This window comes from Schistocerca gregaria, chromosome 3, assembly GCF_023897955.1.
Source record: "Schistocerca gregaria isolate iqSchGreg1 chromosome 3, iqSchGreg1.2, whole genome shotgun sequence".
Lineage (NCBI taxonomy): Eukaryota > Metazoa > Arthropoda > Insecta > Orthoptera > Acrididae > Schistocerca > Schistocerca gregaria.
This window is the reverse complement of record NC_064922.1, coordinates 442,734,804-442,759,851: the sequence shown is the minus strand read 5'-3', so window position 1 is coordinate 442,759,851 and position 25,048 is coordinate 442,734,804. Positions and strand designations below refer to the sequence as shown.

The following is a 25,048-nucleotide window of genomic DNA, read 5'->3' as shown; positions in this document are numbered from 1 at the left end:
AGTTGGACCAGCGTTCGTGCTGGACGTGCAGACCACGTGAGACGACGCTTCATCCAGTCCCAAACATGCCCAATGGGGGGGACAGATCCGGAGATCTTGCTGGCCAGCGTAGCTGACTTACACCTTCTAGAGCACGTTGGGTGGCACGGGATACATGCGGACGTGCATTGTCCTGTTGGAACAGCAAGTTCCCTTGCCGGTCTAGGAATGGTAGAACGATGGGTTCGATGACGGTTTGGATGTACCGTGCACTATTCAGTGTCCCCTCGACGATCACCAGAGGTGTACGGCCAGTGTAGGAGATCGCTCCCCACACCATGATGCCGGGTGTTGGTCCTGTGTGCCTCGGTCGTATGCAGTCCTGATTGTGGCGCTCACCTGCACGGCGCCAAATACGCATACGACCATCATTGGCGCCAAGGCAGAAGCGACTCTCATCGCTGAAGACGACACGTCTCCATGCGTCCCTCCATTCACGCCTGTCGCGACACCACTGGAGGCGGGCTGCACGATTTTAGGGCGTGAGCGGAAGACGGCGTAACGGTGTGCGGGACCGTAGCCCAGCTTCATGGAGACTGTCGCGAATGGTCCTCGCCGATACCCCAGGAGCAACAGTGTCCCTAATTTGCTGGGAAGTGGCGGTGCGGTCCCCTACGGCACTGCGTAGGATCCTACGGTCTTGGCGTGCAACCGTGCGTCGCTGCGGTCCGGTCCCAGGTCGACGGGCACGTGCACCTTCCGCCGACCACTGGCGACAACATTGATGTACTGTGGAGACCTCACGCCCCACGTGTTGAGTAATTCGGCGGTACGTCCACCCGGCCTCCCGCATGCCCACTATACGCCCTCGCTCAAAGTCCGTCAACTGCACATACGGTTCACGTCCACGCAGTCGCAGCATGCTACCAGTGTTAAAGACTGCGATGGAGCTCCGTATGCCACGGCAAACTGGCTGACACTGACGGCGGCGGTGGACAAATGCTGCGCAGCTAGCGCCATTCGACGGCCAACACCGCGGTTCCTGCTGTGGCCGCTGTGCCGTGCGTGTAATCATTGCTTGTACAGCCCTCTCGCGGTGTCCGGAGCAAGTATGGTGGGTCTGACATACCGGTGTCAATGTGTTCTTTTTTCAATTTCCACGACTGTATTAAAATTTTATGGCGGCCTCCGTTTCAGATGGAAGGATCATGATAGATTATCTGCTCGATGTTTGGAATTATCCATTACTCCATCATGAATTGGTCTTCTGAACACATCTTTATAAATAAAAATCAGTTGCCATATGTATGAAAGATCATCATTTTAGTACAAATCGACAGATTTGACAGTTTTTTTCTTTCGTAACTGTCAGGGCAAGGTTTGTATGAAAGCAACATTTCTGGGAAATCCACTGGAAAAGTCGTGAATTTAGATCGTATTTTTGTATGAAAATCTCAGAGAAAGAAATGTAACGGTTGGTAAGACAGTTCTGCCGTCGCATGTTTTCATCAAAAAGGTGTGGCGTTCAGTTTGACAGTTCTGCTGTCGCATGTTTTATAACAACAACAAAATGTGAAATGAATATCAATATTTTGCGAAAGAGAATACATTTAAAGCTATATTTCAGTGTGTTATTTGTGGTTATCATATCTTTGCTATGTTGCAAAAAGATTAGATTGAAGTCAGTTCGTGGTTATTTGGTGTGCTGCAAACATTCGGTTGATTTCAGTTTTTGGTCTAATTCTCTCGAGAAAGTGCCACCAGTAAGTCGCCGAGACATCGTTGACTGAACACGCAACCCTACTCAACCAAACTACATGATTCTAAGTTCACTGAGGCTGACGTAGAGCTTAGAGACAAATCGAATATCACTTCCACTTTCTGTTACTCCGGCTGCGAGAAAAAGCACGCTAAGCTGTGCTGCGAAAAGTAAGGTAAATGCTGCCAAAATGTGCAGTCATTTTTAACATTAAATTGTCTTTATGGATAACTTTATAATCCTACCGTTTACAGGTTAAAATCATGCCAAATACTGTCATTATGAGCCACTAACCTCACAGGTCTCGTACACTGTGTACAAATGTTTCCAAACGAGTAACCCATTCATTTTGACTTCTGTTCCTAATCAAGATTCCGTTTGCAATAACAATAAGGCCAGAGACAGTGGGGAGGCGGAGATTGAAGAGAACGTGGAAGGAAATGGATATGAAGAAAGGGAAGATGGGTTTGGGCAGAGAGATGAGACAGGAGAAGAATGTACAGGGAACGGGGGAAGGGTGATGCACAGAGATAGAGGGAGGAAGAGGAGGCGGACAAAGGGAGGGGGGAAAAGGAGAGTGACAGAAAGAGGACCTAGAAGGAGTTCAGGATGCACATCCAATCCAATACATACGATATTTTGCAATTGTGAGACGTTGCCTGGTTCGCTAATTTGTTCATAAAAACTGTCTTACATTGTCGAGGCTAACACAAATTTAATGAAGGTATTTCAATTCCGTCTTTGCACCTACAAGGAAATGCGTGGTTTTCTCGTCAAACGCGTTTCGCTTCATTGAAATAGAACATCAACAGCTTAATGAAAGAATCTTAAACTCCATTTCTTTCTAGATCGAAACACAGTTCGTCACAAAATATGTTGAGCTTACGATATTTTACGCCTGGTTTCCGCTTACATCGAAAAACAACATCTGCTTGCGCATTTTTGAGTTATTTCTGTTGATTTCCGCCTATTCCCATTTGCTTTGTGGGATCTATGCATTTTTTTAAATTCAAACACACGACAATATAGCGTTACTATTCGCTGTCTGTCTCTGTATGGCCACATATGACTCGTGAATTTTGTGTAGTTTTTTTAACTTCGCCGTTAGTCTTTTCTTTGATCTAAACTCTTCTTCTTCGATTCTTCGTATGTGTGTTGCGTAGTTAAACTGTGTTGCTGTGTATTTATTTAATTGTTAAGAGAAATAAATGTGTAGTCATGCAGTTCAAGATTTTATTCGTGAGTTGGTGGGAGCGGCGATAACATGCTTGTTCTTGCAGTTTCCAAGACGGGTTTAAAATACTTTGAGTAATTATAAACGAACTGCAGACATTAAGGCCGCAAAAATGAATTTAACACAAGTTTATTTTTATTTCTGTGCCATTTGTCGAGATGGAACGTGTCCAACATTAACAGTACTTAAAATGAAATGAGATAGCATTTCCAAATACTTAAACTCAGGGTACAGTAAAATTGCAACATGTATTTCCCCTGCATGTATTGACATGAAGTCAACAAGGTACAATAACATCATATCTGAAAATCTGACGGAGTAGTGAGACCACATCACGTACAAACCTTGATACAGTTAATAAGTATGATGCAGGTATAAGTGTGGCAAGGCCATACTGGTAAAGGACGACCATATGGATTTGATAGACAACCACAGAATAACCAGTAGTAACTAGTTTTGTGAGAAGTTACTCGAACCTGACCACAGTGCGATACATAGACCCATATAGCAGACTTTGGCCAGTTAATCGCTGGTGAGCCACGTGAGCAGTCATACGTTTGGAATGGCGATTACAGACTGAACGCAATTCACGGTCCAGTCGCACTCTGACTTCATCTCATTCTTGAAATGCCGTGCTGCAGTTTTATGCCGAAAGGTGTCGCAGCAAGACGGGAATCGCTGCAACAGGATGAGTCCAAACAATGACAAAACAGCCAGACTTTCCTTGTTTCAAATGTCTCTCTGCAGGTCATCAGCGTATAATTTTCTAAATTCCGGGCGAGCTTCTTTCCAAAGGATCGTTTAATAACAAAGAGGCATTTCCTACCTACGGAAACTTTCATAATATACCAGTGGTCTAAGCTCCCACATACGGAGAAAAAAAAGTTTCAAATGGCCCTGAGCGCTAAAGGACTTAACATCTGAGGTGATCAGTCCCCTAGACTTAGAACTATTAAACCTAACTAACCTAAGGACATCATACACATCCATACCCGAGGTAGGATTCGAACTTGCGACCGTAGCAGCAGCGCGGTTCCAGATCGAAGCGCCTAGAATCGCTCGGCCACAGCGGCCGGCCCCACATTCGGGAAAGCGAGCGCTCAAATCTTTTCCCAAGTTCGGTACCAGACTTGCACCTTCTGTTTTCAAAAAACAGTAAACAAACCCTAGCTCAAAATGGCTAGTACTTCTCTCACAACAAAGAGAGATACTATCTCGGCGGAAAAATTTTTAGTCAGCACTCCAGCAACTCACCGTCTTGGCGATGAACTGCTGTCGTGTTTTCAACAGCTGGAGGGGTGCTCTGATAAACATTACATGGCCCGGCAGAAACACTAGCATCGTCTGTATCTCCAATTGTTGAGAAAGCCCTGTATCCACAGACACTACTCCCTCGCTCATCTCGGTCACCCCGCATACATTGTCATCCCGGTGCCTGCAAATGTAGCACTCGGCCAGAGATTTTGACTATGGGCCTATGAACCCCTGCTGCACTAGAAATCTCCCCTTTGGGACGGCCACACTGTAAATCGTGATCAGTTTCCACCTACCACTTGTTGCCACCTGTTCACACAGAACCACAAAACTAGCGTCCAGATGGCGTTGCTGAAAACATGCACCATACACACTTGAGTCTAATACAAATTAAAAGGAAGCAGTTAAGTGAAAGTGCAGATGGATCGCGTGACTATTCATCGATTCCCTCGAACGTGTATAACATCACAAACACGTAAAATGTCGAATCAAAACACCTTGAGCAGTTTAAATTACCAATTGCTATTTTGTTTGACCAACCGGTTTCAGAGCTGCATTACGCCACCTTCGGGCCTCCTAACCGACGTGTAGGAAGAATCCTATCTTTGGTCCAGTCAAAATGGGGGATAGCATTCTTCACAAGGCAGTCTCTTTCATCATCACTTTCCGACGGTTAGAGATGATCCAATCTTTCGCTGTGTCAAGAAGAAATCTACGGATGCCAGTCACTGGATGCTGCTGCTCCTTATTTTGCCTGGACCAGAGGTAGGATTATTTCTACACGTTGGTTAGGGGAGCTGGAGATGGCGTAACATGGCTCTGGAAATGGTTGCTTAAATAAAACAACTGAAAATTTAGACGGCTGAAGGTGTTTTAATTCGATATTTTATAATTGTATTGTGTGTGAGACGTTAAACAGCATTCTATTACTTCTACTTATATTCACAACGCCTACCGAAATACACTGTCCGTAGGATGAATAGCCAACATCGACCGAGAGTATTCATATTTAAAACACATAAACAGAATGCATGATATTGGCTAACACACAGTAAATGAAAATGAATAGAGAGAAAATTGCTACCATAAACAATAAAAGTATAGGACGTAATTGCACTAGCCAACTGCTAGAACATACACGCACTAAAGCAATCTACATAACAAAAAATACCACATGTAATTGAATCATGTGTAAAACAAAACATTAGTTATCGTTCAGGCCAAAATATAATCTAACAAAACCCGTAAATATATTTTTTTGAACTCATGATGATGATGATGATCTCTAACGATGATGATCTCTAGTGAAATTCACATGATAGTATAGTACAGCACCTGAATAATATATACCTAAGGTGTATCGAAACCGTAATATAAAAGATATCAGAACACAATCCTAGCACTGAACACTTTTTATTCTAATTAATGTGAGTGAAAACAGTGTTTTTAATCAGTTAACGACACAGCTATTTGTTTATGGGCTCTGACACTCACTGATCACTGCACAGACGGAGTGAAGTCTGTTCGCAAATGTCCTTCCCGTGACGACCATGTCTTCTGCCCCATCAGTGATATGAGTGGATTTTCTTGCGAATGGAGTGCATTAAGGTACTTTCATGTGGAGACTGATGCATTTTAGACATGCGTGGCCATGTTTCCTATAGCAACTGTCTGAGAATATTGTGGGTGGATTGAGATGAGTTAATACAACTGCTTTTGTTGTTGTCCAAGAGCGAGAATAATTCTTGTAGAGAGAAAGGCAGCTTCATGGTGTGTACAGATCGTTGTTTATAGGAAAGTGCTCTAGAAAACTTCTCATGAAGTGAAAATAGAGGCGTGAGCACAGTAAAATAACACACTCTCAGTATCTGTACAGATGTGGACTCTCTCGTTGAGAAAATGGTTTGGCATTATCCGTGCATTACCGTTTTGCGTGATATGTGGCACGTGATTGTCGTTCTCACAAGAAGAGAAAGATAACCCTGGTTTAAGTAGCACTGATTTGTGTGTGGTGATATACTCATTATAGTGATTCTTACAAGGATAAATTAATTCTATTGAGGATCGGATAGCTTGGCGGTTAACCTGTCATACAACAGATTATTTGTCTTCGCTCTGAGATTTCATAAATCAGGAACAGGACACATCATGTACACTGCCTCTGCAAGTCGTCTCCACTCCAGCTGCTTCATATCACACATCCACCAACGCCGGAGAGCCTCACCATGGCCTCAAGGTCACAGAAGGCACCAGTGAAGAGGAGACCCATCTAATCTCATCACCAGCTACCTTCTAGTCAGACAAAATGGTGCTGCGCCAAGGCTGCCCTCATGTTGGAGTGCTGAGGATAGGCATCAAGTCTGGCGCTCAGTTAAATTCACTTTTCCATGGAGCAGCCAGCTGGTGACTCCAGACCAGCTTTTACCGCACAACCTCACAGTATCGAGCTGCCATGCGCCGTTAGCGCAATCACGTCATCTTCTACCTCATACCACCTGCCTCATAGTAGCGGTTCCTGCTCTACTGCCAGTGTCGCCTAATTGTCGCTTCTCTCGCCTCCTGGTACTCTTCCACAATAGTTAATTTCTAATTACAAAATAGTATAAAATGTTAATTTTTCATCATTATTCCTAATGAATCAGCTTTTGCCAACATAAACATAATCATCATGTAACATCTATTTGACAAATATAGCAACACTAAATCAGTGACCATTCGCATTTATCTAATTACGTCTGCCACAGCATCCCTTCACAGCACTTCTCCAATTATAAGTAACGAATAAGTTTTACCAGTGAGTTAAATAGTATTTACATTGGGCCTTAATGTGATCAGCACTAATTTTATGTACTGAATCAATAACTATTAATCTTTTTTATACACACATTGCTTCTGTCATTTGTCTCATAAACAAAAATGGTTCAAATGGCTCTGAGCACTATGGGACTCAACTGCTGTGGTCATCAGTCCCCTAGAACTTAGAACTACTTAAACCTAACTAACCTAAGGACATCACACACATCCATGCCCGAGGCAGGATTCGAACCTGCGACCGTAGCAGTCGCACGGTTCCGGACTGCGCGCCTAGAACCGCGAGACCACCACGGCCGGCTGTCTCATAAACCCTCTGGTTATCATTTAAAACGATAGTAAAATCGTAGATACAAGCCCTAATATTGTTCGTTCTGCAGCTCCTTCACTAGTTCTCCTTTCATTAAATTACTCTACTGAACTTCCTCCTGCGACGCAGTGTCCCTTTTTTACACATGTTCATGCTTTCCTCTTCTTATCGCAACGTCGTCCACTCACAGGTGAGAAATGGTCACCTTACTGAGTCGATACACATAATGATCTTAAGCCCTCTATTTATTCCTTTATTATATTCAGAACATGTAAAACTTACTACATCTTAGACTGCAATGTACACATAATAGTATAACAGTAACGGAAAACCTCACGGAATTAATTCTTATAACGTCATGTTTACAACATATTTGGAAGTGAGTTACCTATTAATTCTGCCTCCTTAATTGTTACCGAAAAATATCATTGACTTCCTTCTTCTTTGCTCATGCTGTTGTGGCATCCTTCTATGTTGTGCAGTGGTCACAACAACTCGGGTACTTTATTCCAGTACCTATCATCACAAGCTATAGATCCTTCCGTGAACATCTCCTTTCTCAACCTCATGACATTATTGTGATATCTTACGAACAGAATGAAGAACATTGCAGACTAAATCAACGTACGATCACTCACAATGAAGTTGCCTCCGGTTTCTCTAGATAGATTTTTGCTTAGCAGGCAACTGATGGTCTTCCTCTCATAACATTGCGGGGCACGAATATTGCCTACAAATAAGAACACTACCGCCCCTGCAAGATCCTACTTAATAACAGAACTAACTGTTATCCTCCTAATCCCCATGGAGCTCACACCGACTGGTGTGGACAATATAGATATAACTGCATTCTGGCACAACTCTGATGAGTACGAATAAACACATTCATTACGGTCCCAAAGTATATTGCTGTGGTCAAAACAGTAACTAGATCCTGATGTTTCTCTGAGCAGACAGCCACTCCTATACATTTCGACAATACCTTAAAAATGACAACAAACTCCTTACACAACCATTCATTCAACGAATCCCAGAATCAACAAAATTCGGATAAACAAACCATGACGGGACAGCAGCTTGACTGCCTGCATACTAAATTGAGGTGAGTGTCTTCTACACGTTTCCTAACGCTCCCATCCATGTGATAAAACACCGCAGACTTATATCCACATGAAGCACAGTCAACATCAGTTTAGGTCGTACCAGACTGCCCCAGGACTGACATCTCATGCATCGCGCATGCAACAACACTATTTCGGAATCGATAATCTCCATTAAACGTCACCACGTTTCCGTGTACTAGTCCACTGATCACCAACGTACTTCAACGAATGGATGTTGACCATAGACAATGACATAGCCAAAGAAACATCCCCTGGATGGTGCGCTTGTTGAAAAATGAAATAAAACAAACTTTCCTTTAAAATCGTAAACATGGGTCAAACCAGTTATACTCCATGAGACACAATGGTTACTCAGGAAAGCAAGTGCAAGAGAGAGAATATATCACAATGAATATCCAAAACCATGATTTTTCCCAAAAATTCTACGGTAAAACATTTTCAGTAAAAGTATTTTCCGGTTTAAGCAAATTTTATGCATTTACTTTCGTATAAGAATGGACGTCTGAGTGTAACTTTTCAAAAGAGACTTTTGTATACAGGTTTAAATTTTATGTGGTTTGACCTTCTGTACTCAAGTGTGACTTTTCATCTTTAATATTCAATGGAACGCTTATAATCTGCAATCTTTATTTTTCTTCACGGTGGAACATTTGGACTTCAGTTTGAATATGAACATGACGTAAATTTACGCTGACTAGTGGTTGTATGTAACTATTAATTGTACCATATATGAAGCTTCTATGTTTGAAGAATCTATATACATTATTATGTACATTATATGCAATCGTTAGAACCACGACGCATCGGAAATGCACCATGTGAACAACTTTAATATTTAGATCTCTAGTCAAAACAGTTACACAGCCACTGAATTAAATAACATCAGAAAGTGCTTCAAATCACTTATTGTTTCACTGAATGTATTCTAGTTAGACAACCATTGTCCCATAAGTTTAAAAAACAATGTTTTGTTTTGGCCCTAATAATAGCTTTGCCTTACCTGTGTGACGGCAGAAACTTGAGCTATGCCTAGCAACTGCATGCCAATACTACGAGCTGATATAAATCACAAAGCTTTTCCATTACTTAAATATTTCTTGCCATTTGCAATACAGGAGTGTTACACATTTAGCAGGTGGATCTCGCAAACTCATTTAAGACTTTTGTATAGCTAGTGGGACGTGGAGGCTCAAAGTCGAATAATTCGAAAACTAATTGTACTTCATATTTATATTCATTAGCAGAACTTAAAAGATATGAAAACTCCTTTAAAATTGGAAAATGTTATTAACAGTTTGTTATAATTTGAAAATAAACAAAATTTCTTACAAAGTTAGCTCTTAAACAAAACTTTCATGAGAATTATTTCTTTAAACTAAATTCTTAATCAGAATTTAAAAATAAAATGTGGAGTGGTGTATTTCTTTTCTGAGTTCATCCGTTTACAATGTACTGAAACAATAGTACCAAAATGTCTAACAGTGTGGGTTACCAAATTTAGAGGGTAAAACATGAAACGTTCTGTAAACATACTAATCACTTTCCGCAAAGCTATCATGTATTATCTTTTTTAATACATGCCAAGTTGCAGGAACAGCATTCTGAAATCAGGCATCCACACAAGTACACATTTCTGCTTCCAGTCATGGTCAGTACTGAAGTCTCTCTCTTACATGCGCTGACTATATCACAGCAATATAAACTTTGGGATCCAGAGAACCTCCTTCATACGTGCTCTCAGAAAAGTGTAGTCTGTATCCAATATCACACACAAAACTGCCACTTATCATACTGTTACAGCTTTTCACCATTAATCAAACAAATTATTCAGTGAAACTCTTATACTGCTAATATGATGTATACGATTTAGGACTTCCAATGAATTCCAGCTCCTAAAAGGCTTTGCACTCTTGATACTCACACATAAAATCCGCGCTAATTGTGTGACCAATAGATAACTTTGATATGACAGAAAATCCAATCTAATTCATGGCCTTCAGCCTTATATTCTTGTTATAACTGGCGACTCCCATCAACACCTTTTCCTGATATCTGCCCTTTCACTCCCGTCCCTTCTAATCTCGTCATTAGCCATTCGTTGTTCTCAGAAAACTTCTGAAATGTGGTGTTACGTGTGACGTAAATCTGTTGACTGGTATCCAAGATCGCCTCTAGGCTGTTCCCCGCTACGAAACGATAATCGCTGGATCAATATCCCAGGTGCCCCTACGCTCATCTTCTCCAACAGTGCCTCTCATACACCATGAAAACTAATACATTTTTATCTTTTATTCCAGAAAAATCTACGGGTTCGCCTGGCTCCACTACGTCCATGTTGTCCTCTCGTGGTCTATAGCTAATGCAGATCTTGGCCATGGGTGTTGTCCCTGAGTCGCCAAACCCCTGCTGCATTACAAATGTCCGCTTTGGTACGACAATTTGGTAAACTATGACGTAGTTCCCCCTTCCATTTGTTCTCACAGCTTACACAGTACAAAATTAATATACAGTTAGCATTGCTAAAAAAGCATACACTACATGCACTTGAGAGTAGTATAAACTAGAGGGAAGAGATGAAAGAAACTGCGAATGCGTCACGAAACCACTCATAAATTCCAAAAAACTGTTTAAAATAACAAGCATAATCCACTTGTTTCGGAATTAGCGCATCAGCATGAACGAATGGATTAAATATGGAAGGAGGCAGTGCAGCCCCAGGCTGACACTTCTCACTGGTATATGTTTACATAAAAGTGTAATGCTGCTATACTACAATACCTATAGCGAAAGGAATGATAGCACAGAGAAGGACGCTAATTTGAAATAACTTTGTACTAGTTGACTTTACCCTCATGAGAAGTATTAATTGCCAGCTAGAGAATCTTAATTAAACTTCTTCGCTTAAGGACTGAACTACATCAGAAACGTAACAAATGCTGGAAAGTTCTGAATGCTACTTGTTAGAACAGCAATTTCTTCTTCTTGAGAGTAGTGTACTGAACGGTCTAAAATTCTCTACCAAACATTGAATAAGGCAGTGGTTATACAACAACCTGATGAATCTAATTGGATGCTCGTCAATAAAGCTGCTAGTCCTCGGCGAAAGCTGAAACTATATGTAAGGCCACTACTCTGTCGCTATGGATCAACCAGAATCCTTAAGGATGTAATAAGGAAAACTGAACGATAGATCGTCAAATATATTTCATTAATCCATTTAGAAGAGAATAATAATCTTCTTGCAAATAAAACTGACCATGTCAACAGGTTGATGCTATTAACCCAGACTGCATTAATATGGACGATGTATAAGACGCCCTAGTACTTGGTAATAAGGAATCCAGGTTTAGATGAAAATAACCTGCAACACGTACCTTTTTACATATAAATCAACTCTTATTCTTCAGACAACACTTTTGTTCCATAAATTCGAACAAATTCTAGTAATGGTTCTGTAGTATTTACGAATGAAACGTCCTTGACATCAAAATTTCAGTAGTGGTGGCTTACAGTACTGCACTGATTTTACAAAGACTCTCTCTCTAATTACAGCGTCTCGCACAGAAGTGTCCTTTGCATTCCAGTGTGCTTTTAAAATTCGTAATTCAAAGAATAATGTTGCGTGTGTAAGAGCGCTGAGCGCTGAGTGTACTAGCAAGCGTTTCTCTTCCACATTTTGATGCAAGAAGCGAATGAGTGTGGTGTACAACCCAAAATGCTTTAAAAAACAACGTGCGGCATTGTCACTTTTTTTCGCCTACTACTCACAAAATATGAAACCTAACGAAACATATAAGCATGGCCCTCGCCCACTACACGCAAAGTTTTGTAGGCAATGTATTGTAGCAGTGCCTTGAAAATAGCCGCACACTAGAATGCCGTAGGTAAGTCGCACTTTCTCGCCCGCTACACGCAAAGAAGTAGCACCTACCCACACCTCTTGCACGTAATATAATGTAGCAATGCCTTGAAAGAAACCACACCCGACATTGCCTATCCTATCGTTCACTACACGCAAACTATTAGTCCAATCAAAATAAATGAACAGGACCCTCATGGAAATTATCAGTCCTACCAAAACAAATGAACAACACCCTTCTTGTAGGCGATATTAGGTTGCAACGCCTTAAAAAACCATACACGAAATTGTCATATTTTCTCGCCCGCTACAAGCAATCTATTATACCCACAAAGACAAATGAACAGGCCTTTTCTTGTAGGAAATTTAATGTAGTTAAATTTTATAGTGGAAGACATTATCGATGGAGGCCATGATTTTCAAAAACCACACACGAGATTGTAATATTTTCTCGCCTACTACACGCAAATTATTACCCAGAAATAAAACAAACAAAAAAACAGGAAGCCATCTTTTTCAATTTATTCTAGATGAATCTTTGAAAATGATCTTCAAATGATTTTTTCTTGACAATATCGGAATCCGTGGCATTCATCTAAAATATATCCCAGTGCAAACTTTAACTCCATGAAATTTCCTAAAAAAAGTTATGCTCATTTTTTTTCTGTAGGGTTAATGGTTTGCATGCAGCGTGTGAGAGAATACGAAAATCCCGTGCGGTCGTACTGCAGGCGTCGCAAGTCGCACAAAAGCTGTGTGTAGGGGCAGCTGACTCATAATGTATACTGTAACATAACATCGTTCGCTATAGGAGACTTAAAGTTTGTTCAAATTTGTGAAAAGCCCGGCCCATTAGTTTGCTGATCGCGCCCTGTGATTGATAGCATTGTGGATAACCGGGGTAAGCGCGCTACTTGGAAGCTCCAACTTACTCGCAGGTTAACCGTAATCGCAAGTGCTACTCTGAGATGAAGAGGTAGGAACAGGAGAGGAAGCATCAGACCAGTCAGAATACTGATGATCCCAACTCCCCCCCCCCCCCTCCCACGCCCCACCACCACCGCCACGACCAAAAAAAAAAAAAAGGCTGCAGCGGAGCCGCGCTATGTTGCAGTCGTACGTGACGTGCGCGTGGGGCGTGGAGAACATCGGCTGGGTGATGATCTGCTACGGCGCGTGCAACTCTGCGTCGGCGCTGGGCGCCAGCTGGCTGGTGAAGGCGACGGGCCGGCTGCCCGTGGTGTGCGCCGCGGCCGCGCTGCACGCCGGCCTGCTGGCGGCGCTGCTGGCGTGGCGGCCGCACGCCGACGACCGCGCCGTCTACTTCGTGCTGTCCGGCGTCTGGGGAGCCTGCGACGGCGTCTGGCTCGCGCAGATCAACGGTAACGCACAGCGCTCCCCCAGTAAAGAAGCACACGGGGTGTATAAAACGTGAGAGTGAGTGTGTGCAAGAGCAGCTGAACGGAATGGATAGTGTCTTGAAAGGAGGGTGTACGATGAACATCAACAAAAGCAAAACGAGAATAACGGAATGTAGTCGAATTAAGTCGGGTGATGCTGAGGGAATTAGATTAGGAAATGAGACACTTCAAGTACTAACGGAGGTTTGCTATTTGGGGAGCAAAATAACTGATGATGGTCGAAGTAGAGAGGATATAAAATGTAGGTTGGCAATGGCAAGGAAAGCGTTTCTGAAGAAGAGAAATTTGTTAACTTCGAGTATAGATTTAAATGTCAGGAAGTCGTTTCTGAAAGTATTTGTATGGAGTGTAGCCATGTATGGAAGTGAAACATGGACGATAAATAGTTTGGACAAGAAGAGAATGGAAGCTTTCGAAATGTGGTGCTGCAGAAGAATGTTGAAGATTAGATGGGTAGATCGCATAACTAATGAGAAGGTATTGAATAGAATTTGGAAGAAGAGGAGCTTGTGGCACAACTTGACAAGAAGAAGGTACCGGTTGGTAGGACATGTTCTGCGACATCGAGGGATCACCAGTGTAGTGCAGCGTGGAGGGTAAAAATCGAAGAGGGAAACCAAGAGATGAATACATTAAGCAGATCCAGACGGATGTAGCCTGCAGTAGGTACTGGGAGATGAAGAAGCGTGCACAGATTAGAGTAGCATGGAGAGCTGCATCAAATCAGTCTCAGGACTGAAGACCACAGCAACAACCAAATGTGAATGGCTGAAACACTCTGCGCATGTCACTGGAAAGACGAATATTAAAAGTCTTGCAATCTTACTCACACTACAGAATACACCCACAGGAGCACTGTGCGTTGCTCGACAAATATCTAAATTGTAGTCAATTTTATGCTACACACGAATCAAATCTACAGGTCCTCGTTTATAGAATCGATAGCTTCAACAGCTCTTAAAGAGTAGGTGGGACAGAGCAAATTATGTGCCGCACCGGCACACAGTTTTAATCTGCCAGCAAGTTTCATATCACCGCGCACAACGCTGCAGAGTGAAAATCTCATTCTGGAAACATCCCCCCAGGCTATGGCTAAGCCATGTCTCTGCAGTATCCTTTCTTACAGGAGTGTTAGCTCTGCATGCTATCGCAGGATATCTTCTGTAAAGCTTGGAAGGTAGGAGACGAGGTACTGGCAGAAGTAAAGCTGTGAGGACGGGGCGTGAGACGTGCTTGGGTAGCTCAGATGGTAGAGCACTTGCCCGCGAGGTCCCGAGTTTGGGTCTCGGTCCGGCACACAGTTTTAATCTGCCAGGAAGTTTCATATCAGCGCACACAACGCTGCGGAGTGAAAATCTCATTCTGGAAACATCCCCCCAGGCTATGGCTAAGCCATGTCTCTGCAGTATCCTTTCTTACTGGAGTGTTAGCTCTGCATGCTTTCGCAGGAGAGCTTCTGTAAAGTTTGAAAGGTAGGAGACGAGTTACTGGCAGAAGTAAAGCTGTGAGGACGGGGCGTCAGTCGTGGGTGGTTAGCTCAGATGGTAGAGGACTCGCCCACGAAAGGCAAAGGTCCCGAGTTCGAGTCTCGGTCCGGCACACAGTTTTAATCTGCCAGGAAGTTTCATATCAGCGCACACTCCGCTGCTGAGTGAAAATATCATTTTGGAAGATCTTGTTGTCCTCTTCTTCCAATTCAGAATTACAGGATGGTGTTGTTAAGCTAACGGCGTAAAGTGAGATGGGGCGCCGTCATCGATAAAAATGGAACAACTGGAGTTTTTGTGAAGCTCAGGAAACAACCAATTTTGCAACATGTTCAGGTATGACATTCCTCTCACACTTTGCTCCGCAAAGAAAAAGAAAGTTTCTCCATGAACTTTGTGAACAGAAACGACAGAAAAACCTGTCTATATTGGTGAGTCTCTTTCATGTTCGACAACAACGCCAGGATTTTGTGACACCCATATTTTTACACTGTGGCATTTTACTTTTCCAGACATCGAATAGAGGTAGCTTGCAATAATCAGACAGCGATGAAGAGACTCAGTCAGAGTAAAATTGCCTGGAGAGCTGCATCAAAGCAGTCTTTGGACTGAGGCTCACCGGCCATTGTCCAAGTTCTTCTGTGCAGATGCACAAACAGTGCCCCAGCTCTTACGGGAATCGGCACTAAAGCCGCGAGTAATTAGTAAAATGGACACGGGCACTATGAATATAGTGCGGGGTAATATGTTGCGAATGTGGGTCTCACCGGAGGCTGAGGCTGTCGCACTGTCCGCTGTGTCCTCGGTGGCTCAGATGGATTTTTTTCTTCATTTTGTTCAGTATTGTTCGTTGCGTATGATCTGGACGGACGTCACAAAACATCCGTTCAAGTTGATCGTTGATTCCTTTACTCAGTTTTTTATTACAGAGTGCGAGCAGCCCTCTGACCGAACACGCTTAGCTACTGTGATGGTAGAAAAAAAATATGGATAGAGCGTCTGCCATGTAATCAGGAGATCCCTGTCTGCGCACACATTTTCAACTATCACGGTTGACCTTCATCAACGCCCGTATGCAGCTAAGGGTATTCATTTTATTGTAATTTCGTAATAATATACTTTGTTTCCTTTGATTCATGATACCAGTCAGCGATATATTTGTGCTTTTCATACTGATTCGCAGGGAAAGATGAGTAGTTCGGAAAAATATCCTTTGCCATATCCAGGGGAAGTGAAGTGCAAAATTCGTACCTTGTGTTATGCTACCCGGGACGGACCAATCGCTGCTGTAACTGCAACTTCATATTGAAGTCGTAATATTGGAAGGTTCCTTTTGTTTAGTTATGCATCGTTACCTTTTCGTATCTCGCTTATTCTGTTTCCTTCTATCTATGCTACAGTGTGCTGGACGTGTGTGTGGCCAAGTTACATCATTGACACGTGCTTCCCCGCTTGATACATTGCTCGGAAGTATTGAATTTAAGGGGTCGTCCCGAAGTTTATTTAAATGACCTGATGATTATTATGTTAACATTGCGCAGCGGATAACGCGGGGGACGGCCCAAACAACCAAGTGGGCAAGTCAGTAAAGGCCACGCTCTATCATGATCTACAAGGACACCACTTTGTTGGTAACATTGCTCTCTACACAGGGCTGGTGTTTGTAATGATCATTAAATTCATGACTTTGCCCTCGACAGAGCACTGGTGTTTGTACTGACCACTAAATCCATGACATCCAGTTTACAGGTCATTTATTGTCCAGGTCCCAGAAATTTTACAAACTTAATATGACATTTATTATCTGTGTTCCCCAAAACTTTACTAATTTAATAATTGCAGTAAACAAAGACAAGTCAAATATCTTCTTGTTTTGTCTCGCACTGAATTCCGTCTGCCGGGACAGTGATCGAAATTCGCCCCCAAGATTACTACTAGGACCGATCAGAAAAATTCTCTTTGGCGGAAAAACGGGGGAACAAAGCAGACACAAACATCTCCCATATTCACAAAAGAAAGCAAATTCTTAAAAAAATAAAACATCCTGTGAAATACGGCACACACAAATAATCAATTAACAGCAAACGTAAGCATCCTCAGCTTAACTAATTTTTAAGAACGAACTGTTAGCTCGCTGGTAGTGCTATTTGGCACCACGTGGGTTACCGATACCAACAGGTGATTTCTTTGTACTCACCCCTCTGTGCTTTCTTGCTTTCCATACTATACAATCATTCACACGATCAACCTATTCTTTATCAAAGTAGTTAGGACGTGCTGCTTGCAAATGGCGGTTAAATGGAACCGTGAACAAAATTTATGAGATGGCCTAGAAAAATTTTACGTCACAAGCTTAGAACCCTAAGTACGTCACACACGCCTCTCCTACCAGGTTTCACATGGAATCGTCATCCAAATTACCCAACAGCCGTTACGACAACGTGTTAACTAGGCGGGGTGAGGTCGAGGTTACTTTAACATTGCAAAAAATGCTACTTCTAAAACTTAATCTATACATTTTTTTAGAGCTATTGCTGCTCTCGGGTGCTGAAGGCACTAAGTGACTGCATCATTATAAAGGGATAACGCGAGCAGCCATGGTCGCCTCTGAAAAAAAGGCAACATTTCAACAGCAACAAAAATGAATGAATGGCCGTAACGACACGCTAACTATTTCAATCCAGAGAAAGAGCGGATTATTAGCAGTGTAAAACATTAATACCTCACCCCACGATGAAATTGGCGGCAAAGACGGAGATTGCCCTCGATTCTGTCATCTCAGTTCAGTCGCTACCCCAACAGTGACCATCAAGGCGGCCCGCAATGACCGATCCCTTACATGGAGGGGAGGGGGACATGTTACCAACCCCAGACTACCCCCCATCATCTCTGTCTTTACTCCAGGCTTAGGTTGACACTACTCGACCTACAGGGTGACCACATCTCTGCCTTGGTACTGCCAGCAGACGAACTCTTCATACAAAACCCAAACTTACTCAACCCAAGGCAACGTAGAAGGATTAGGAAAAGGAAGTGCTTTTATGTAATTATGAATTGAATTAAATAAACAGGTAGTCCACTTCTTCACCCGAGATATCCCACTATTTAAACTAAAAAAATGTTGAACGTATATTCGATATAATGCAACAAAAACTAATTGTAATGACACGGAACAAACTGTTCCCTCTCAATATGCATGCGTAGTTTCCGGAGAAACCACACCATTTTTTGAGGAAGTTGAACTTCTTCTGGACCCATATTCTTACATTATGGTGCTCTGCTTTACAAGACAGATCAAACGTCGATCCGTCCGGAAAGATGAGTCGGTCGGAAAAAGGGTCATCTGCTATATCCTGGAGAACTGAAGTGCAAAATTCGTTCCTTCTGTTATGGTCCCTAGCAAGCAATAATTGCTGCAGTGACTGAAACTTGTAGGGCTTCATAAGCAGATGTCGTTTAGTAAGAAGTCACACCATTGTTTCAGGAAGTGCAACTTCGTGTAGACTTCCCACGACTTCGTGTGAACGCATCTTGTATTCATTTTAACAGACATTTTCATCAGACGTGCGTGGCCGACCAGTGCTCTTCCTCTGCATATGCAACGAGCTTCCAAGCAGTTTTATGCCAGTCATAAAATGCATGTGCAGAGGCGGCTTCTTATTGACTCGACGGCGGAATGCACATTACACTTCAATAATGGACTGTAAATCGCACGGTGTCACTTGTCGTTTGGTCGCCATGTTCCTACAAACAACAGTGCAGCTATGTCAAAACATTAAACTCGTCTCTGTCCAGTGACAAGCACAAGGTGTTGCTATCTTTCATAGTTAGTCTGCCGTAAACAACTGAAACCTCTTCTCTCTGTTTTGAACCATCTTGTACATTTTCAGAAGTATCGCTGACCGGTGTCATGAACCAAAGGAAACAGAGTATCTTCAGTCAAAAGACCGCTTTGTTGTAACCATCGGGGCAAGTTTATTCTGTTTGAGTCTTTCTCCCTGCCTAGTTACTGCAACCTACATCTGTTCGAACATGCTCACTGTACTCAAGTCTTGCTCTCCCTCTACAATTTCTCCTCTTCCCATCCCCCCTTCTCAACTTCCTTACATTGCGAAATTGGTCCCTTCTTTCTTCACAATGTGTAATATTGACCGATCCGTTCTTTCGACCCTTATACGCCATAATCGCCATTTCTTTCCAGTTAGATGCACCACTTTTCCAGTAGTTATAACCTGTGGTTGAAATTAAACTTTCGCTCCTTGAAATGGAGGTTATGAAAAATGAGTGACCGTATGACAGTGAAACTTTTGGGAAACATTATTTTCTTGGGACATGTGGAAGAGTAATAGCGAATAAACCATTCATACAAACGCATTTTAATTTCCACATGACAGGATGGCATTTGCTAATCGGGTATCATGTTCCTGCTTCAGGTCACAAACATTGCTTAATGTGATGACCATCTCCATCCACGACAGCCTAGAACCGCATTAGACATACCGTTTCACAATTCTTGTTCGAACGGTCAACCACGTTGTTTCCATTTGCGGTGTCACTGGTTCAAGATCTTACTTTCTGTCCTTTATTCTCAGCCATGACAGCGGTAACTTCTTGAACAATCTGTGACACAATTTTGCGCTGGTCAATCGCAGGAGCAATTCCCAAATGGCCAGTTAATTCAGACTTTAGAAGCATGTTCTTCGACCCCGGCGCGAAAGAGGACTTCTCTGTATTCCTTTGATGCATCGAGACTCGCGAAGACTAGCAGCAGTATTTCTGCTGTCTTGATAAGACGCCTTTCCGAGAAAAGCCCTGCCCAACTTGTCCAGACCCATGTTGAATGTCTGCAACTATAATGTACACTGATGTTTGTGTTTCAACCTTACGTCGCGGTATCAGCAACAGCGCCTAACGGCAAGTCATGACACTAAAATTACCAAGAGTGATAATCCTGCACCACACAATCTGAATATCAGTTCTGTCTAGTTAGGTACCCTTAAAGTAAATGTCCTTCCATCTACATTGACTCAGCTAGAAAAAGTTTGATTACAGTCATCCTGTATCATCTAATCTTCAGTGTTATTCTACAACACCGTAATTCCGAAGCTTCTATTCTCTTTCTGCCTGAACTGTTCATGGTCTAAATATCATTTCCTCCCAAGGCTGTACTTCAACTAATTACTATCATAGAAGACTTCCGAACACAATACATTTTATTATTTCTGTTTACTTGTTGACACAATTACTTTTTTATGACACAGCCTTAATCGGATTCAGCCACGTTGACCATCTGTAGACGCTGAGAGGAGCATTTAGTGACCAATGTTTATCTGTTGACAATGTAAGAATATTTCTATCCTAAATTTCAGTCTGAGCATCTGAAGATGGAAATGTGTCTGAAACCAGTTAAGAATGTTTCATAAAATAGTAATGGTGTCAACAATTAAACCAACAAATAAACAGAAATTATAAAAAGTTAGTCACCATCTTCATAAACGAAATGTTGTTTTGTTTTCAAAAATTTCAGTTTATATTCCATACTCATAAATTAAGCTCGCTTTGAACTTTCAAAAGAAACTGGTCATTCTGTTTTGTACTATCAAATACATCCCGCCTTGTGTGAACTTGTATACCAGCAAGAAATTATAAACAAGGCGTACAGTTCTACGTACTTCGGATCGCATATTGATGAAAATTCAGACTGAAAAAAAAAAAACATGTAGTAGACCTGCTAAAATTTTTGGGCTCGGCTACTTTTCCCATAAGAGGAGTTTCCAGTTTTGGGTGAAGTTGACACCCATGCAGAGGTCCTACGAAACAGTAATGACAAAATCAAAAGTAAATTGCTTACTGTGGTACTTAAAAACAATTAAGTTGTAATACCACCCATGTTCAAAAAAAGTAGAACTACTGTAATACGCAAGAGGGTAAATGTATTCCAGTTTTGGGTGAAGTTGACACCCATGCAGAGGTCCTACGAAACAGTAATGACAAAATCAAAAGTAAATTGCTTACTGTGGTACTTAAAGACAATTAAGTTGTAATACCACCCACGTTCAAAAAAAGTAGAACTACTGTAATACGCAAGAGGGTAAATGTAAAGGACTGTACAAGTTACAGAACGCCAACCCTTTTGTCACGTGCATCAAATATACATTTGTGTCCAAAATTAAAGCAACAAGCCAGTGCTTCTCCGTCCTGTGTTTAGTTCACGACACAGACCTACAAACTGTCAACAGATGTACGATCGTATTCTGCGCTGAAGATGGCATTTCGGTCAACGGAAAACCACGCCAACCACGACTTCAGGGCACCTACCAACCGGAATAGTGTTTGTCGGGTAGTCCCACATCCACAATAGTTGTGTACACGGTGACAGATGGTGCAATATGGTACAGAGAAGACGCCTACCAGAAACTCTGCAGTGGAGGCCCATAGGAAGAATGGCAGCAGGACAGTCGCAAGCTCATGTGGCTCGATGGCTTAACGTAAATGTTATGCTGTTTATCGGATGCCGCGACAGTTTATAAAGACCGTGACTGTATTCTGAAGCCCAGCGGAGGGCCAACCATGTGTGACACCAGAAATAGAGGACCGTTATTCAGCTGTAAAGGCACGACAGTACCACCTTAGTACAGCGTAGCAACTGGCATCATACCTCGTAGCATGCACTGGACGTTTCGTATCGGGGCAAACGGTATGGAGAAGGCTTCGACAAATTGGTCTTTATTGTAGGAGACCTGATGTATGTGTGCCTCTGACGCGCCTTTCACAGAGCGAAAGTCTGGATTGGAGTCATCAAATGCCACCTGTATTTTAGACGAAGGGGCCAATATTCTTTTCACAGAAGAGTCCCGTGGTGGTCTAGAGAGTGATTCTCGACTGATTCGCTTCTGAACGGAATGTGGAGCATGATTTCGAGACTCAAACATTGTGAAAAGAGACCGATATCGAGGAGGATCGCTAATGTTGTGGGCAGGGATTATGTTGACCACTCTGACACCTCTGCATGAAACTGTTTGGGTGAACCGGAAGGCTTTAACTGTTGTCAGGTACAGTGACGAGGTCTCTGGACCTCATGTACGATTGTTGGGGCTGCTGTGCGCACAGAATTCGTGTTCATGGACGATAATGATCGACCTCATAGAGCACGACTGACAGATGTCTTCTTGGAAATGGAAGATACAGCACACATGGCGTGGCCTGCTCGCTCTTCCAATTTGAATCCCATTGAGTATATCTCGGATGCTTTTCGGAGACGGGTTGCGTCACGTGAACATCCATCAACCATTCTCTAAGACTTATGAGCAGCCCCGCAAGAAGAATGATTGTTATTGCCTCAACACGTTAATCACAACATTCTCCGTCGTTGTCAGGCCTCTGTTGCTGCGAGAGGTGGTCACATCCCATAGTGAGCACATTCACCAGTTGTCTGAATATATGTGCAAATGTGTTAAGTTGGAAAAAACTAACATTTTCGTGACAACGCAGCCTGTACACCAGAGATGAGGAATGGGTGCTACATCTGGTAGATGTACATTCTGTGCTACTGTCAGCAGCGAGGAAATACGAAAGTCATTTTCTTGCCTGGGCGATACGTCATGATCAGTTGCTGTACTTCAAAGAATGCGCAAATTCCTGCACTGAACATAGACGTCACGTTCAGTACCTCATATGAACAACAGATTTTGAAAGGAGTGCGTTTCGAGACCCAAGTTTACTGTACTACTTTACTTGCTTAGATGGGTGCTACCGCATAAATTTGACACTTTTTAACCACTTGTAAACACAAAACGTTTACCTTTGAGTCACACTGGTTTCAACATACGTTTGCCAACGTCTACGCAATTGAGGTGAGAGAGAGAGAGAGACAGAGGCAGAGAGAGAGAGAGAGAGAGAGAGAGAGAGAAAGACAGAGAGAGAGAGAGAGAGAGAGAGAGAGAGAGAAAGAGGGAGAGAGAGACTCACTCAATCGAGAATTCTTTCGGAATAAATCGCTGTATTTTATGTTTCATGCGTTTGTTTGCGAGGCAGAATGAGATTCGGTGCGATCGAACTGTGACGATTACCTACACAATTTCAGGTTTTATCGATTGTGGTGGCTGTCACACAGGACAAATATAGCTTCGTCAGATACATCCATAGAATTACTAGCATTTCCACCCGTGTTGTCTTCTACAAATCTGTCAGTTTCGGCAGTAAAAATTAGGTATAGTCGTTCCTTTTACTTGAGTGTTTGCGAATGAAGGTGGTGTCCTTGTGTTTTCTAATTCTCAAATCCTCCTACATTAATCCTGATCCTCTGTGAGCATTTAAAGCTCCCCCTTCAAGTTGTCTGCCGCTTCGCTTATGTGACCCGAAAGGGACACAACAACTGAAATGTCATTCGGTCCCCAAAGCATGTAAAACAGCGCACACGAAGTATCTGTTCCGATATGTAAATAGTATTGAAGAAGATAAATAACTATTTTTACTGGAATTTAACTTATTTACACATTCTGTAATCAGGAAATCTGTTTGTCCAGTAACACAGTACACATGTGTCTGCATCTGTATATATATTTTTACAAGTCAGTGTACAACCAAGATATTAATCACGCAGACTTGACGGATAACCTGAAAGCAACATAAAATGGCAAGGCGTAATAGAATCTTCACTTCATAGTCACTTCGTTGGATCCAGAATTCACATTCTGTTTTTATTTCACTCATTTCCTAAATTTTACGATTTACGGCTGGTGCTAGTAACAGGGAACGACTATTGTCCCATGTACACTACCCATTTAAGCATTCACAAGGTATCGGCCAGAGAAGCAGCTAAATTCATGTGATTTATTAACTACTTTGGCATCGAACCATCGAGTTACATTGGTAGCGTCGAGGCTATAAACTTTATTACCAGCTCTACATTGGCCTACACTTTGTATGGTAATTCTGTCCACTGGAATTGCGTATACGATAGTACCTAGGACGGTGTAGCTCTCCAAAGGTAATTTACGCATGCGTAATTAAAGCACCTAGTTTATTTTATTACTAAACGCAATTCCAATTTTTGTTTATGTTTAGGCTGGGATATATTTCGTGACGTTGGTGTGCTGATGTCACACACTGATAGTACTGCATACGTTTTTCATATCAATTTATTTCTTTACGTTGATGTAAATATAACGGTGTGTTTTGTAAAATTATGCTATGCATACCTCAGGTCACTAATATAAAGTGAAATTCTTCAAACTGTTCTTAAAGACCCAATATTTTTTGTCCACTCTTGGCTTCCAGCATATAAGTCCCTCTGTGGCACGATGCTAACAGCTCAAGGTAGTAAATGTCTAAAGACTTCCATGGGGATTACAGTTAATCTTTTCAAGAACGCTCCCGTCAAAAATTGATGTGAAATTATCGACAGCAATTCAGTGTTGATTTGCAGTAGCTGATGTGTTTTGGAAGTATAGTATACTGCACGAAGTTAGATAGCTATGTAGGCCGTGTAGTGGACATGAGACTTATTCAGTTTCGAATTGCTTCTCCAAATTTTTGTGCCGCTATTTGCTGGATGTCACGTAAGATACAGGAACAAGTGCACAACATCTGAACCGGCCTGATATATCGGTCGCTTCATATAAAACATTTGACAAAAATAAAGGAAATGAAGCCCCACAGATTCACGTTCTCAATAATTCTCAAACGTTCATTAACTTTGTCTTTTAACGTGTTATCACTATTAAGAGGAAATAACTCTCCAGTACACTGCGAAAATGGCCACTAAACTTTAATGTCCAGGCGAGAATTACGAGTCGACTTAATACTAGC

At 42.2% G+C, this 25,048-nt stretch overlaps 1 protein-coding gene across 2 annotated transcripts in view; it reads left to right on the top strand.

Annotated features, from left to right (window-relative positions):
- LOC126355137 (UNC93-like protein) overlaps positions 1–25,048 on the top strand; it is a 980,883-nt gene that overhangs the window by 363,781 nt on the left and 592,054 nt on the right. The window contains exon 6 of one of the 2 annotated variants that reach the window (XM_050005323.1): positions 13,445–13,712. The exons of the other annotated variant lie outside the window; for it this stretch is intronic. Coding sequence (XP_049861280.1) covers positions 13,445–13,712 — 268 coding nt within the window. The remainder of the gene's footprint in view (positions 1–13,444; positions 13,713–25,048) is intronic. 2 annotated transcript variants of the gene reach the window in all.